The sequence below is a fragment of the Fukomys damarensis genome, unplaced genomic scaffold (genome assembly GCF_012274545.1).
Source record: "Fukomys damarensis isolate Sample0158 unplaced genomic scaffold, DMR_v1.0_HiC HiC_scaffold_36, whole genome shotgun sequence".
Taxonomy (NCBI): domain Eukaryota; kingdom Metazoa; phylum Chordata; class Mammalia; order Rodentia; family Bathyergidae; genus Fukomys; species Fukomys damarensis.
In genome coordinates this window covers 39,246,246-39,263,757 of record NW_022900948.1, presented here as the reverse complement: position 1 = coordinate 39,263,757, position 17,512 = coordinate 39,246,246, and the positions used below count along the sequence as shown (strand labels likewise).

The 17,512-nt window shown below is 42.3% G+C and overlaps 1 protein-coding gene across 8 annotated transcripts in view; it reads left to right on the top strand.

Annotated features, from left to right (window-relative positions):
* Positions 1-17,512, top strand: part of Dennd1a (DENN domain containing 1A) — a 348,973-nt gene that overhangs the window by 149,692 nt on the left and 181,769 nt on the right. For 6 of the 8 annotated variants that reach the window (XM_019205953.2, XM_019205954.2, XM_019205955.2 and 3 more), the window contains one exon: positions 24-69. The exons of 1 other annotated variant lie outside the window; for it this stretch is intronic. In XM_019205953.2, coding sequence (XP_019061498.1) covers positions 24-69 — 46 coding nt within the window. Of the gene's footprint in view, positions 1-23; positions 70-5,140; positions 5,358-17,512 lie in introns of those variants that run through there. One more of the 8 variants, XM_010613504.2, reaches the window with a different exon arrangement.

The window sequence follows — 17,512 nt, the reverse complement described above, 5'->3', positions numbered from 1 at the left end:
TGTGTCTCTGTTTCTTTTCACAGTGCTCCCATGCCCTACCTCATAGGAATCCATTTAAGTTTAATGGAGGTAAGTTGGCTTCTTTCCTCCCCAATCCCTCAACTTGGGGTTTTGTTTTGCTTTGTACAGTGGGAAGATAGTCTCAGAATGCGCAGCTGTACATAAAGTAGTGGGTTGAAGCACAAGCTCATGTGTGTTCCGTCCCAGGTATGCAGAGCTGAGCATTCTGCTTAGACCCTTTCCACTGGCTCTTAATTTCAGGGCTTTTCACTTTGCTTAGAAATTGTGGATTTTCATGGGTGAGGGAGAGAAGGTCAGAAAGCAGAAGGAAATTATTCTATGAAGGTTTGAACAAGGGAAGCAGAGTGGTTCAATCTTCATCATGATATAGATGCTAAATCGCTATAACAGTATTACATATTTTCATTGTAGGAAATGTGACAAATATAAGTCATATAAATGTGATATCGTATATAGAAGTAGGAAGAATATTAAAATCATCTACAATACTATTATTCTAGGTTGAACCACTGTTAGCATTTTACTGTTCTATCCAGTCTTTATTCTGTAGATATGCATTTTATGTAAATGTACATAATTGATATGGGATAAACACATATAACTTATGCCTTTATTTCACTTAACATTATGACAAGAGAATTTCTACATTTCTGTATCTACTTTTAGTAATAATTTTCAATGTGTTACCTATCATTCCAACGTACCATAACTTAGGCATTCTCCTGCTCCTGGACACTCAAGTTGTTTATAATTTTTTCACTATTATAAATAGCATTTCAGTGAACATCTTTATGCATAAGGCTTTATCTGCATTTTGACTTATTTCCTGAGCATAGAATCCCTAAAGTAGAAATGCTTGGTCAAAGCTATGAATTTGATGCCAGATTGCCTTCTGTATGGCTGTACCAATTAGATAGCAGTTCTCTTAAAGGACTTTTCGGTGCTTTTGTAAGTACCATTAGTCTGTAGCCTGTAGCCATGAACTCCTAGCCTCTTCCTGCTCAGGAGAGAACAGACATTATACCAGAGCAGAACAGGGCGGGGGTGGGTGGCTGGCCTGGGTGGCTCAGGAGATAAGCTCTCGAGAGGGAATCTACAGCCATGTCAGTCTGTGACGGTACTTTGCATGTCTTAAAGGAAGTGCTACTTCTCTTCTTCTGTTCCCTTCATTTCACATCGACGAGGACCACCTGCTTCGCCACTAACTGTTGCACACTGTGCTATTGTGCTTACGAAAATGAAACAAGTTGGTTATCGAAAAACCTGTTTGTTTGACATTGAGAATCTTGATCAAAATAGACCACAGAAATCTGCTCAAATTTCTAATTTGACAGGACGGCCATGTGGCTCCTACATTCTGTTAACAGTCCCTCCCTGTCATCACCCAGCCCTAAGCACATACAGTACACAGTTTATGGACTATCTTGGATGATGTATTTAGATCAGATTAAAGAGATTTTTTTTCTCTGTTTTACCTTTGTTTGTCAGGTTTGGGAGGGTCTTCTCAAAGCTTCCATATAAAAAATTAAAAGTGAAGATTTTCTAATAGACCTTCTCTGCCAATTTCTGTAGGGTTTGAAATATTAATCTAAAGATGACTTGGTCTATCAGCGCCTTCTACCTTCTTCCTACCTTCCAGTCTACTCAAGCACAAGTTTTTTTAGACCTTTTTGTGTCCCAGTGTCTTTGGCATTCTCCAAGTGCCCAGCCTTGGCTTGCTTTTCTTCTGTACATGTCCTTTAGTCACCTTGTTTAAGGGTTTTTGCTTCAGCTACCAAGTTAAAGTCAACAACTCTCAGCTGTAATTCTAACACTGCTCTGCCTCTGAACATCAGCTCCGAACTTTCAAGTACCAGTTGTGTTTTACTTAGATGTCTCCCTCAGTCTTCCCTAAACAGCTTCTTGTCTGCACTTGCCTGTGCACATGCATAACCCCCACACACATGTGCGCACACACTCGGTCGTTCAACTCTTCCAGTATTCCAGTCCCTGGGAGTGGCACCAATGTATGCAAAGACACCAAAGTGGGACCCGATGTCTGTGGCTGAATTCTTAATACTCCCCAAATCTCTGAAATGCCTTTTGCCTCCTTGCTTCATTTGTTCCTTCATTAACATTTTTTCTTTGCTTGCATGGATTCTTACAAAGCCTAATCCGTGCATTCGATAAGCAAAGGGAGAACCTCCTATGTGCCAAGCATTGCGCTAGGTCCTCAAGGTGTAAAAGTGAATATAAAATTAATTCCATAGTCTCAATATGGATTGGGTTGCCTCCCACCTGGTCGCTGCTTCAGGTGTCCCACCTTCTACTTTCCCTCTGCACTGCCTCTGAATTCTGCATGGGTTTTCCACTGCTGTCAAGACTTTTGCTGATCACTTCAAAGTGCTTGTTAGTTGGCACTCCAACTGATCCCTAAGCAGATCCACATTCCCACACTTCTGCATGGAGAAGCCTTGCTCTTCCCAGCTCTTCCATGAAGTCCTCTATTTTATCTTGTTTTACTTATAGAACCTCTTAATCTGAATGATAGCTGTTTGCTTCCTTCTCCTTCTCTGTCATTCCCCAGAGCATGAGTGCTTTGGGGAAAAGACCTGTGCCTCATTCATTCTGGTGGCCTCATCACCTTTAACAGGATGCCAGGCAGGTGATACTGTCTGAGTGCTTAGGGGCTGTAATTGGGAGCACATTTAGCAGCTCTCCAGTAGACATCACAATTTGCAGGCAACCTGGTGACATGATTCTATGTAAAAACAAGGGAGGTTAATATTTTACTATGTATATGATTGTAAGTGACTTAAAGTAAGGCCCTTTGTAGTAAAATATGCATGCATTTTTGAAGATATAACTTGAAGCAGAGTTTTGCACATAGGTGAACAGATATAAATCTCTCTGTTCAGCATTGGTGGTGTTTTAAATGCTAGCCAAGGTAGATACTGGTTCTGTTGATTGCCTATGGTTGAGGAGGAGTATGCTGTACCAAACTCCTCTGTGGTATGCGCCAAAGCAAAACAAACATGGTAGATGTCCTACCCTTGAAGCCATTTTCTTCCTGGGTGCAGTGGGTAGCCGTAAACTACCAAATGTTGGAATTCCTAATCTCTTTTTTTTTATTTATTTTTTTTTTTGGTTTTTTTGAGACAGGGTCTCACTATGACCTGGAACTCACAGTGTAGCCCAGGCTGGTCTCGAACTCAGCGATCCTCCTGCCTCAGCCTCCCAAGTGCTGGGATTATAGGTGTGCACCACCACGCCCGGCGGAATTCCTGATCTCTTGCCCTGAGTTTCACCTCAGAATTGGACGGCCTGACTTGTGCTTGCCAGTGGTGTTTATTTGGCTCTGTCACACTCTTCAGTGCTAGAGACACTTGCCCACAGGCTTTAAAGCCTGAGGAAGAATACAGACCTGTGGCCAAAAGAGATCTCTTTAAGAAAGGAGTGTGGGGAGGCCCATCTCCTCTCACTACACTAGTTTTCTTACTGGCAATTCAGCAAAAGGCTTATTTTTGACTGTCTTGTTATTTTTTCTTGAAAGCTATAGGCACCTTATTATGCCTTTGCATATGTGCCAGAATTTTTTAAACTTCAAATGAATGTGGCAGATGTTCATAAAAGTTTAGAAAAAGCTACCATAGGAAGACTTTTTAACCATTTTTATGACACTCAAATTTGTTGCACAAAAAGAAATATAAATTATAAACTAGTATTCTCATTTGAAAAAAGGTTGTTTTGGGCTAAAACCTGATTCTAGTCTTCAAGCTTGAACAGAATGTTGTTGCTGTTCGTTAAATGGTAACCTTGAACCATAAAGAGTCCACTTTCCTTCTAAAGTGACAAGTCTATAGCTGATCATCATTCTTCTTTCTCCTTCTGCCTTTTGATATTCTTTCTCTCATTTAAGGAATTCAAGGCTAGTGGCAAGTTAGCAGAATAGCCAAGGGTATTGGCATAGACCTAGCTTCTTCTTGGAGAGAATGATCATGTTAGTTGGCAGCTAGGAAATCCCAAAACATGGCCAGATTACACAGTGACTATTTCCTTTCATTCAACTGATCTCAATTTAGTACAGGCGACATTTATGCAGTCCCTCTTCTGTGCCATATCTGGTAGCAGGTGCCAGATCTTGTCTGGTAGATGATGCTTCTCTTTTTGATAAATGATGACCTTCCTTCCAAGAATCACAAATAGTGCTTAGTGTACAGACTTCAGAGTGACTTGAGAGATGTATTCAGAAGACATTTAATATTGTTCCTGATGGTAGGATGGTCAGTAAAGAGGAAGGAAAGGCAAAAGTAGTGACATAGTTCCAAAGAGATGCTCAGGCTAGCTTGTAAATGAAGAATGAAGCTTCACAGGTATCCTGAGGTAGTGAGGTGTGGCATCTAGAACATGGGCCCTGGATTCTGGCTTTCTTATTTCCATTCATACAGTCTCAGACAAGGTCACTGTTCACTGTAGCTCTGTTTTCTCACCTGTAAACTAAGGGTACTGGACAAATTGTCTTTATGGGACCATTGGGAGGATCCAGTGACAGGCATCGGCTTGTCAGATGCCTGACATAGTGCTTATAAAGAATTACACAAAATCAGCTGTCATTGCTATTTCTGTTTCTTCTGTGGCCTTAAATCCATTTACATTGCTAAACAATGGCTTTGACATGGTGTTTTAGGAACTTTAAGGTTCCCAGGACCATCATCTTCATTCCTTAGGGAAGAGAGTTTCAATACAGTTGGTTTGTGTCTGCCCTGTTTTGCCCTGGTTTGCATTGGAGGAGGCACTATACCAGGGTTGGGAATGACATTTTTGTAAGGTTTGATTTCCATACGCCTACCTGACCATTTCCTTCTTGTTGTTAACCTCATTCATGATACCTTGACTTTCTGGATTATATTCTCTTCTCCACAATGGCTGAGTTCTATAGTGGTCCAGCATATCCTAGTATCTGGCACGTGGTAAAGATTCAGTATGCAATCCTTCCCACAGCAGTGTGTCAAGAGTCTTTTGTCCAGACACTACATTATACCAGGAATTCTGTATAAAATAGTGACTACCTTCTTAGAGTTCTGAAGCAGCTGCACACAAGTAGAAAGTTACCGTGGTGAATTTGGATTGTTGTATTCTCTGAAAGGAGAGACATCAACCCTAGCCTGAGGGCTGAGGACTCTGCTTCTCAGGGGAGAATGCCTAAACTAAATCCAAATAGATAAGAAATAGAAGACCAGGAGAACAGGGGCAACTTCTGCAAAGTGTCGATGTAGAGACCAGGAGGCTTCCCAGGAAGTCTCAAGAGTTTCACGTCTGCTAAGAGTGTGGAGCTGGAGGGAGAGGAGAGTACAGAGGTAGGTAGGAAAGGCCAGACCATCCCGGGCCTTGTAAGTTACATTAAAGAGTTTGAACTTTATAGGGCAACAGAGAGCCATTGAAGGGTGTAAATAGGGAAGGACATGGTCAGGCCTTCTCCTTATGGACTATTAGAAACACAGTCCTTCCATATAAAATACTCAGAAACTGCTTAACCATGTTAATAAAGTAAATTGTATTTGTAAAGATCAAGGAAATTACACACCAAAACCATGTATATAAAATTCAGATGTGTTAGAGTACCCAACACAAGCTTCTGAGTGGTTCTTTTGCCACCAAGCTGTGGCCAGGGTACTTTTAGTCACAGTTTCCTTTGAGGTTTTAAGCACCACTTTTACTAGATATTGTCTTCTCTGTTTTCATGTACTCTCATATGTCAGATATTCTTTCTCCACCCGTTTGAAGGTATAAACTTACATGACACATGTACTAACTAGTAGTTCCATGAAGTGGAAACAGGGCCAATGAGATGCCAGTACCAAGCTGCAGGCCACTGGTTGGCTCTCCACAGCAGTGCTATTACAAGAGGCCTGTGACATGTGCTTTGCAAGACAAGTTGGCCTGCCAGCAATCTTTTCTCACCATCATTTGTCTAGGAAGGCTTAGCCATGTGCCCCTAGAAGTCTGACTTTGCAAATATGCCAACTGCTTGGAGCAGCACTGAGCCGCCATTCAGAGGACAATCAATATCCAGGTGCCAAAAGCTCACCTTGGTCCCTGGGATGTAAAAGTCACATTTGTGTCTGAGGTAGGGTTCCTGGTTTAACCATGGAGCTTTGAACAAAATAACGAGAGTCATTTATTTATAGACAAGAAAAGTAAGACTTTTTTTTCTTTTGCATTTCAAAGAACCTGAATTTCTGTCAATTGAGTTAGCACTATTTTAGCTAGTTTTTTTCTTCCTTTTCATTTTTGTGCTACCATAGAAAGTCTTCAATCCTTTGTTCTTGTTTCCTCTGGATATTTATTTTTAAACAGTTCTATAATGAGTGAAAAAGGGTGTTTCTCATTTACCAATGCATCATTTTGCTTCTTCATAGGACATGCTTGTAGACAGAAGTAAGATGTCATTTACATTTGTTAATGCTCAGCTAATGAAAAACTCTGAGGTATAAATATATTCAGGGATAAATAGTGACGTGTGTGTATACACAAGAATAGAGGAATTCCATGTGAAATCTGTTTGTTGGGGATAGGTAATGTGTATCCTTGCTTTATAAGAAGGTGATGTTCACACACACAGAGAAAATCCTTCCTGGTGATTGCATAGCTTCATGGGGAGAACTTTGGTAGGAAAGGGAGATCTGACATCTTCTGAGTCCTTTCTTAGTGCCACACACTCTGCTGGGACCTTTACCTGCTTTTGCCTGGGATCATTGCTCTACTGTACAAAGCAGAAAATACTCACACTTGTAGATGGGGTCGCTGAAGGCCTGAGAAGTAAAAAATCATTTGCATCCAGCCCCTCCACTGGTGAGCCTCTGCTCTGTGCACTGTCCCTTGCAGCTGTGTGGATTGTGCCTGGCCCTACCCCTGTGCTGGGCAGAGGCCCCCACCCATACCAGAGCTTTTCTTTCTCAGTGCTATGCAATGGGGACTGCAGGGAAGAAGAATGGCTCCTTCTGGCAGTCCAGATTCCTCTAGAGACCAGCTCTGAGTGCGCTAGTGTGTAGGCCTGCTATTTCCGTTGCAATCTTCCTACCATCAGCATGGTTATCACATAGGAGCCTCCGCTACATCGGGAGGATTCAGAGCACAAGTGTGACAGACTCTGTTCCCCTCAGGCCCTGAAGAAGGCCCTGCATTTAGTGACAAATGCCCCTTGAAGGTCTTTCTTCTCTTCACATTGACATCTGCTTTCAAAATAAGTATGATTTCTAAAATACCATTTATCCTGATGTTGAGATTAGATAATATAAAACAATTTAAAGCCCTAGAAGTAATTTATGTAACCAGTGAGAAACAAGTACTTCAGGCTGAGTCCATCCATTTTCAGTCTAATTTATTGGGTTGAAGTGTTCTCTTATGAAACATGCTAGACCTTGGACACACACTAGAGAACCTGAGTAATTATGAGACAAATCCCAGTGAACCATGTGAGGCCACTGATGATGTTTTTGTTTCCCAATTTTCCCCTCATCAATGAGCCTGTCATTAGACATAAGTACCATTTAGCAATGTCAAAACAGATCTCAGAGAAGACTTATAGTTTACAAACTGTTAACCAGCATTGCTTAAGTGAACCAAATTCCTATCAGATAAAGATAAGGAGCATCCTTAAGGAGGCCTGCAGCAGAGTGGAAGAAGCCCTTGCTCTGAGTCCTGTGGCTGCGGGTTGAATTTTAGTTCCACCATGACTTGGGTCTTTCAAACCAGCTCTTTGATGTGAAGGAGAAATCAGTTTAGCAGGGGGAAGGTATGGTTACTTCATTACAATTTGTCCACTTTGCATAAAACTCTTCTTATACACCTCCCTGCTCATAAAAGCCTGTTGGAAACACATATAAATAATGATCTCAGGCATTGGGTGAGGGTCTACTCAAGTGCATGGTATTTCAGTTCAAGGTCCTCACTTCAGGACCTTCTTGCAGATGGGTGTGTTGAGGTACCCTGTTGAGCCTTACCATACTCCTTTCTTATAAGACAGGTAGATTTCGATTCCATAGGAATTTTTAATAAGCAAGTGAAAAATTGCATGCAAATACCCAGATTGGTTCTCATTACATGGTAGGCATCCAAAGGGGAATGATTACCAATATTATATGAGTGTAGTACCGGCATACTCTTCAGAAGAGCTAAGAGACCCATTCATGTGAGATTGACTCCATCTTCTTCAGCTTCTGTTTTTATTTTATAATGATTTTTTTTCTAAGTCGCTGTTCACTTACTTAAAAGATACTTTTAACTCAGCTTTGTCACGTGGGACTGGTGACTTCTTTTTATAAACTCCTTGCAACTGAGTAGGGATGGGGTCTTCTTTTTAGGAGCTCAGAGACCAGCAGTGATGATTGAAGAGAGGTACCCTTGGCCTAGTCAAATCCCACTTGGGATTTGAGCACATGTGGTTTTGTTTAACACCATGCTCAGCGACTCATGGTACCAGTTTGTGACCATCAGGCATTTGCTGTTGATATGCAAGGTCACCACAGTAGGGGTGTTTGTCGACCAAATTAAACTTCCTCTTAATGACCTAAAATAATTGATTCGGAAGGCCTTTAAGTGGGTCAGGGCAATGTGTAAGCAAGCTGAAATCTGGCATTTTCTGCACAAATTACTGCATGCTGTTGTTTTGTTTGTGTTCTGCTTTTAGTAAGGAAAATGTGCATGGATCTTTGGAGCAGGCAGGAGCCTAAGTTTGAAAACCAGCTCTACCAGTTGTCTCTTGGGCAAGTCACTGAGCTGCTGTGGGTGTGAGCCTTTACATCTCTTGTCAGCAGGGAGGCATCTACCTAAAAGGGAGACAGAAAGAATATGGCTGAAGTGCAGTGCACATTAATAGGCCCTTACCCAGTGCTGGCTAGTAATATTAATAAATATCTCCAACAGACATCTCAAGAAGATAGCTTAATAATAATTTGTACAAAGTAGTCAAATTGTGATGTAGGAATGATACCTTTCTTCCCCTGCTATCCTGCCTTCTCCATAAACCAATTTCACTACTAAAGTTAAACATCTTTAAAGAAAAATGTGATTAAGTGGAGTTGATAAAACTTTCTTTATGTACTGTTTCATTCTCACCTGAAATCAAAAGTCAAATATCAAGATTTTTATGCCATTTAGGATATAAAAGGAATAGGTACTTTTCTTTGCTCGTTGTATTCAAACATTCATGATCTAAGTTTAGGCTTTTGCTGGCATTTCTGTCTTTAGAAATATAGGCATTGACTCAGGCCTTTCTGAAGTATGATCGGCAGTGGCATTAAAGTTCTCTTCAGGTGAGAAGTTGTCAATACACCACAGAGTGTGTCTTGCCTGAAATCCTTTCCCTTCGTTAGCCACACTACCTGACCAAAGCCAAAAGGTGCGATGGTCTGGAGCTACCTAGACTCCTGGGTACTTCCTTAGCCAAATATAGTATCTCTTAAACCTTGGTGCCTAGGAGTCAGTTGTTTTACAGTGGCTGCTGACGATATATTTACCTCCTCCCTCTCCAGCATTTGACTGCAAATATTTCTACTGACCGAATGGGTTAAATTATGAAGCTTGATAAGTGCATATGCACATTACCCATCACTTGCTTTAGAAAAGGAAAAAAAAAAAGAAGGAAAGAAAGAAAGAAAAAGATATGATTTTTGGAAGTCATCCCAATTTTTAAAAATAAGAGAATTTGGACATTTTGGCATATGGGGTTTTTTAAGTGAAATTTCATGGAACTGAAAACAGTCAATTTTAGGTTTCCAAAAATTGTTTTGATTTTCTTTGGTATAAATTTGCTGCACATGGTTTTGGGGAAGTTCTGAGAGATACATTTAGGACTTGGGGTTGAATTTTTTTATTTTTTTAGATTTGTGATTGAGTTTTTAAAGGTAAGTTTTTTTTGTTTTGTCTTGTTTTGTTTTAACTAACTAAAGTATAAATCAGAGAAGAGAGTTCCATTTCTAAGAACAGTTCTTGGTAGTGACATCATTACACATTGCTGAGCAACTGCACGTGGGGCCGGATCTTTGAGCCTCACTTCAGCACCATTTGGACGCTGCATATTCCTCTCCCCCACCTCTGAGCGAGAATCTCAAGGCTGAGTGATTTTGGCTGTTCCATTAGCAGCAGCTGCTGGTGATCAGCACTGTGAGAGTCACCTGTGTAGGGTCAGGCTTATTGCACATCAAGGTTCTCGGCAGTGTCGGAAGAGAGGGAAGATGCCCAGGAGGGGGCTGCAGGCCACCTGCCGTGTGAGGATCAAAGGGTTGAAAGGTCAGAGGGCACAGCTCCCTTAACCATATCTGTCTGTGCAATAGCTGTTTCAGATTGTAAATCTTGGCAATTTCATTAAGTCCTCCTGGCTGCTACTGGGGCATTGGAATAATAAAATTTTATATCTGCTCCCTTTCCTGCCTCTGGCAGCCAGGCTGATACATTTTATGCAAGATGGGGGTGTCTCATGAAGGCCTTTCCTGGAATGATGAGAGCAGTACTGATGAAACCTCAGATTGGGAAGTTGGAGTTAATTGGAGCTCATCCTCTGGAAATGTGTTTTTAAAAAGAAAGAAACAATAACACACACACCATTTAGCAGTCTTTGGATTCATAGTGTACCTCTGCTCTGAAAAGCATGTTACCAGACCTTTCCCTAGATGAATGCTTCCTGGTACACACAGGAGGCAAGACAGGCTCTGCTTGTGGTGCCGCTTATTAAATAGCCCATTCCTGATGACTCTGGGGTCTGTCCTGGGCAGCCTCCAGCATCCAACCAAGTTTGTGTTTCTACTTGGCAGACCCTTTGGGTGCTTCTACGGACATGTCTCCTGAATATGATTTTCCAAATGTCTTTCCTAGATCTTAACGTGTTATGGACCTTTAGGGCACCTGGGGAGGACAAATCACAGTAATGGCTGCCCCTTTACTGTCCATATGTTTAAGACCCCCTGTAGTTTGTTTGAAAAGTTAAGAGATTTTTCTCAGTGAAGGTGCCATTTCTGAAATTTAAAGTGTTCCTTTTCACCAGGAGATAAGTTCACTCTGATTAAGTCCGTAATTCTCACTAAGCCATGTTTATGGGGGCAATAAACAATGTTTCAGCATGCTTGTTAAGTTGGGTCTCCAACCTCTCCACTCTTTAAAAATTGACATTTCAAATAAAAGGCAGGTGGAGATGGGAGTTGGGGTTTGCTGTGCTTAGTGATGAATGAATGATGGCAAGTGGCAGTTGTTATGGGAGGAGTGAGGCCCTATTTTTATGATAGGGTGACCCAAACCATTCTGGGCTAGGGAATCCACATCCCCTTGAACTCCCAGTGAAGCTCTTAAATGCAAGTCTCATTGTTTCAAATTGCATGGATACTATTTTGAAGTAAGTGCTTTACATTTCATTAGCTTTCACAGGTTGGTGCTCTGGTATGGGTGGCTGATGAAATTTAGGCACAGAGAAGTTAAGCAGCTGGTCCAAAGTCCTACAGCTAATAATTAGCAGCACCAGTAGCTTCATGCCCAGTTACTTTACTGTGTGAAGTATTGTAGTGTCCACAAGTAGAAAAATATACAGGTCTTTCTTTGCTATTATGTATCTAGCTAAGTCTGCCCATAGAGGTCACAAAGTACATGTGTACAGCACCAGCTCTGCTGCTACACAGGGAAGAGAAAGGCCTAAGCTTTGGGGTAGAAGCTCGAATCGTTGCTCTGTTGCTACTTTGGGATCTGAGGCAAGTTGCTTTTCCTCTTGGAGCCTCAATTTGTACTTCTGTAAAATGTGAATGATGATGCATACTCTAAAATGCTGCATTTTAAAATGAGGTATGTTTTAAAACTCTACGGTGCTTTCCAGATGACAGTAATATTACTGCAGTGTATGTGAAAACAGTGGGTAAGGCAGTTCTTTTGAGTAGAAAGTTCTGGCACACATATAATGATGGAAAACATCACTGAACAGGTTTAACCGAGGGCTGCCATACCATATCTGTTGAATTTGGCTTAGGACTCAGAGATGGCCTTTTGTCCCTGGAACAAGAGTAGTCAGGGAAGTTTTGGAGAAGAGAAGGGAAGGTGGTGGGCCAGAGGACTCCTGGAAAGCCACATCCGCGTCATGCTTCACATCTCACAGAGCACTCTGCCGTCTCATCCCTCCTGTGCTCTGCTGCACCGGGGAAAGCGATGGTGCTGAACACTGAGTCTCCAGCAGTAAGCAGCCATCTGCAGTTTGAGAAAAAGCATTGGCAGAAAGTCAGAGGCACGAAAGGGCTCAACCATCACCCCAGCTGGATTGTGGCACTGTGTTAGGTAGGCTTGTAGAGGGCACCACCGGGAATATTGCTGGAACACAGCTCACAGAGGGAGCCTCTACCTAATGGCCAGCTCGCAAGGAAACATGCACTCTAGTGTCTTCTCTGGTCTTTTCAACAATCCTAAAGGCAAGGATTATGCCTGATATCTACCCTTAGAGATAGAAACCAATGCTAAAGGCCACTCAGAGCCTTGCCTGAAGCTACCTACTTAGAAAATGAAAAGCCAGGATCCCAACCTTGCAACCTTCAGCCTGGGCCCAGGACTACCCCAGAGAGGGCATTAAGCATTTTCTCTGTGTCTGGAGGTACCCTGTGTGTGTGGAGGGTGCTGCATATGTGTAGTGGGTGCTCCCTGTGCATGGAGATGCTCTGTGTAATTGGGGATTCCCTGGTGGAGTGCTACATATCTCTGTGCCCTTCCTCAGTTTTATCTTCACTCCATCCACAAGGAGGTTGGTGTGTTCCTTGACTTCAAAGACCAAGGTTTAATCATCCCTGTGACCCTAAGACAGTCTAAAGTTGACGTGAGTGAGTGACTGATGAATGTGGCCAGAAGCTAAGTGAATGAATACCTGCTGGATGTCTCCTCAGAAAAGGAGCCATTGGAGGAAAAGGGTGCTGCTGATCTGGCTTGAGGATCAGACATGTTAATGAGCGTCAGTGCTTATTACCTTGTGGGGATTTGGCCTGGCCTGGGAGGCACGTACCCCACTTCCCTCCCCTGCCAAGCTTCTGTTTCTGTTTAAAGCACACTGGGAAACTCCAGCAGTATTCTCAGGGTTCCTCTGAACTGTCGGGCTTAGATTTTTAATTTTGTGAAGCAGGAAGGAGCAAATCAGTGACTCCTGACTCCTAAGAAAAGCCACTACGTTTATCAACTGCTTGGCAGCTCAGTGACCTTTGGAGCCTGAGGAAGGAAAGGAAAATGTCACCCTTCGTCTGTATGTACCCAAGATTTCAGGACGGAATAAAGAGTTAGAACCCTGAATACGTGCCTTTCTTCTTCCCATCCTTTCCACTTTGCCTCTGATTTCTTTTTCCTTTCTCCAAGGAGGCCACCATCTCCCCAAGCTGTTCTTTGTTACATACTCATATGTATGCGCATGCATTTGAGCACATTTTATATGTGCTGCATGGTGGGAAGAGCACTGGCTCGTGCAACCCAGATTCAGATCCTTTCTCTGACGCAAACCGGTTCTAATGATATGGGCAGATTATTTAATTTTAGCCTCAGTTTCCTCATCCACCAAATGGGTGTGATATTCTGACAGAAACGTTCTTTTCCTTGGGAATTTTAATGGTGTCTGAGCCAGGGATCAAACTGCTCCAGGGCTTGATTATCTAGTATGTGCCTGACAGAAGACTACTGTATTTACTAATTGAAACAGTGAATAGGGACAAATAATTGAATGGAAATATAGGGGAATTGCTGTTCAGCTGGGCTCCATGCTTAGCTCACTGCTGCTTAGCCAGGTGACTTTGGATAGTTGTTTTACCTCTGACCCTCAGTGTCCCTCTTTGTCTACAGGGCTATGGTGAGGATTAGGATGAACGATACACGCTAAGATTCAGGAAAAGCACAACTAGAGGCTGTTGTGGTTCAGTAAGAGGCTACACAGCTCCTGGTATCAGGGAGGCCATCTGCAAAGTCAGCAGCAGTTTGGACCTTCTGGAACCCAAAGAGTTCAGTTAGCACAAGAAGCAACTACATAAACCAAGCAACAGTCCTTCAGTATAAAGTTTTTGTTAATAAACTATTAAGGTATAACTTTTGGGGTTAATTCTAACTACATTCTCTACCTGCCGGGGAGGGGAAACAAAGGCTGCTAGGAAGCAGTCATACTAGGGAGGACACTTGGCATTTTGTCGGGATCCACAGCAGTTATGCCTTTCACAGGGGATGAATTTAGACTAGACTTTCTTTGAACCAGATCACAGCACTTTGTGGGCATGAGCATACTGATTCAGGGGTAGGCCACGCCCTCTCAAAACAAGGGCCCAGACCCCTCCACTTTGCTTGATGATCCTGTTGCTGGTTTGGCACCATGGCCTGTAAGAGAACAGATTATGCTTGCTGGCTTCTACATGTGATTCCATAGGGAGAAGCCCTACCTGTAGCCCACACTAGCAGCCTGGATAGATGGGAACATGCCACTAGGTACCAAACAGATGTTTCTAATTACCTTCCTTTACTTAATCCTCTTACAACTCTCTTTAGGAAGCAGTTATACTCATTTGATAGATGAGAAAACTGAGACTCGACTAAATATAAATAACTTTTCCTGAGTCTGGTAACTAGGACTTAAGAAGATGAAACCTATCCTCTCTGAGTCCTGCTGCTGCTCCTCAGTCCCACTGCTGTCTCCCAGCAAGGGGACCCAGGACACAAAGTATCTCAGAAGACCCTTGATAATGTTCTGCCTTGCTCCTCACTGGAGGGAGACAGGACAGGCTGAAGAAGCCGTGTGTGGCCAGCAAGTAACTAATGTTGCAAACACATTTTCTGACAATAAAGTATAATCTAGATGGAATTATTTTTATCAGTAGAATTGTTGCTATATTAATAATTCATAATTATGATAGCTATACCTAGTGCTAATTATAAACCCAACACAATTATATATACTATTCATTTAATTTCCAAAACAAGCCAGTGAGTTCCATATTGCTTACTTTTGCAGTGTAAAGTATGAGTTGAGAAGAGATTACACCCATGTAACCACCAATCCAGATCAAGAAACAAAATATTACCAGTCCCCCCAGAAAACTTCCTGTCCCCCATTCTATTCATTTTTTCCTCCAACCTGAGGGTACTGGATGTCATTGCTGTTTTCATCCCATTATGCAGAAGAAAACTGAGGCACAGAGAGGCTAGTGATTTGCCTGTGAAGCAGAGCTGGTATTTAGGCTCATTACTCCAAAGAATGTGCTCACATAAGACTTAACCAGGAAAAGACAGTAGGTTGAAGGTAGTGTAAAGTTTATTGATTACTTAGTGCAGTCAGGAATTGTGTAAATTCTTCACACACACATCACCTCTCTAAATTCTCACAAACAGCTGTGCAGCATTGTGCCCATTTTGTAGGTAAGAAAACTGAGGTGCAGAAGGAAAGAATTGCTAGGGGTTACATAGTACTGAGGCAAGGCTTGAGTCTGGCTGTCTCATTCCTGAACCCACAGTCTTAATCACCACATTAATGTCTCATGTCCACTGTGAATTAATTCTACACTAATTAATCATGCTAATTTTACATGATTGTTATCATTGCCATCATTATTGTTATTCCCATTGCACTTCCTTGAGCAGACTCTGGTTTGCTTACGTTGGACTCCCGTTGTCCGTCCAGGCTGACGCTGACATCTGCTGCAAGGCTGGCCTCCCAGTAGAGTGGATCCAGCCCAGCTCACTCTCCAGTTAATGAGCATGTGCATTGTGTTGGTCTCTGTACTGGGCCCTAGAGACAAACAGCGTACAGCTCTACCCAGAGAGTAGCCCTGGTGTAAGAACAGCAACAAAGATGCAGTGGGTGCCAGCTCATTCATTCCATGTGTTTTACCTCACTGACCCCCAGAACCTCCATACTCATTAGGGACTGATGTCCTCAGCCTCAGGGACTACTGGAAGAGGCACATGTGAAGCTAGGCCACAGCTCTTCACCATCCAGCTGCCCAGTCTGGTATCACCCCACCTCCCCAGCACTCTTCCAGGATTTTGAATCACAGTGCCAGGCCAGCTCCTTGCCTTTCATTGTATAGCCTGGCTGTGAGCCCTGCCCTTTGTCACTAGCTGTCCAATCCCTGCCCTGGACAAGAAGAATGACCCCATCTGGGGGGTGTGGGTAATTTGAATAAGCATAACTGATATTAATTTATATTATAAGGAGAGAACACCATTGTTTTCGTAGAACCAATTTTAGAAAATAAGGGTATATAAAAATCTTAGTCAGAAGGGACACCTTCACAGAAGCCCCACATTCATAGGAAAGTATATCAGAAACCCTAGGGACATTGGATTTTTATGTTTATCCCAAGAGGACATAAAGTGAAAAACAAAGCTAAAAAAAGAATTTTCTGGGCTAGACAAGGAAGAGGGCAGAAAGTGAAACCCATCCACCCCATCAAAATGCACTTTGGGCATTGGCTGTGGGAGAACTTACTTTGTGTGGTATTCATTCAGCATTCAGGCACTGTTACCTTCAGCTTTGTTCTCTGTTACAGTCAAGTCTGTTGTTATTTTACTCTTTGTTCTGAATATATATGGCACTAATGTGTTCTGTATATATACAGTGCTAATGTGTTTTTTAATTTCTTTGAGATATAATTTAGATACAGCAAGCCATGTATTTGAAGTATATGGTTCAGACAATTTGGACAGTTTGAATTACCCATGAAACCACCACCACCGCAATAAAAATATAGACTATTCCTATCATCCCCAAAAGATCATTTGTTTTTATCTTTAGTTGTACTTCCCATGTACGAAGCTCTACTCTAAATATTTTAGAGATATTAACCCATCTGACCCTCCTAACAGGCCTGTGGGCTAGGTTCAGTTGTCAGAAACTGAGGCATAGAAAGATTAAGTGACTTGCCCAAGTTGGGACAACTGGTGAGTGGTAGAGATTAACTAAAACTCGGATGCTTCTCCATATATGCTCACTTTTGGGTTCTGCTGCTATGCATTCATTCATTGCCTGCTCTGGACCAAATACTTGGGTAAGAGCTAAATGTGCAAAGATCTAGCTCCTTGACCCCCAAGAAGCCCAGAGGCTAGTGAAAGAATTGGACGTCTACATAAGTAACTGTGCATAGGTGGAGAAGTTGTTGTAGTTGTGTGGGTGAGCCATTGGAGAACGTAGGTCAGGGAAGGCTTACTGCGTCTACCTTTCTGAAGTGAAGTAAGTCCCAGGGACTGAGTCTAGGAAGTCAATCAGAGAAGAAGGGACAGATAGGAAAGAGAGGAATCCTTCATTCCTTAAGTAATTCTGGGTGTTCTGGGATCATACTGAATCTTTTATATGCATTCCCTTATCCAAACCTTACAATTTTGTGAAGAGGATAATATAATCAATTTCTGTTTCACAGGTGAAAACCTACAGGACTTGTAAGATTGGTACATTGCCTAAAGCTATCCACCTGGTAAGGGCAAGCCAGGGATAACTTACATTAGAACTAGAGTCCTCTCCCTGAACACCTCC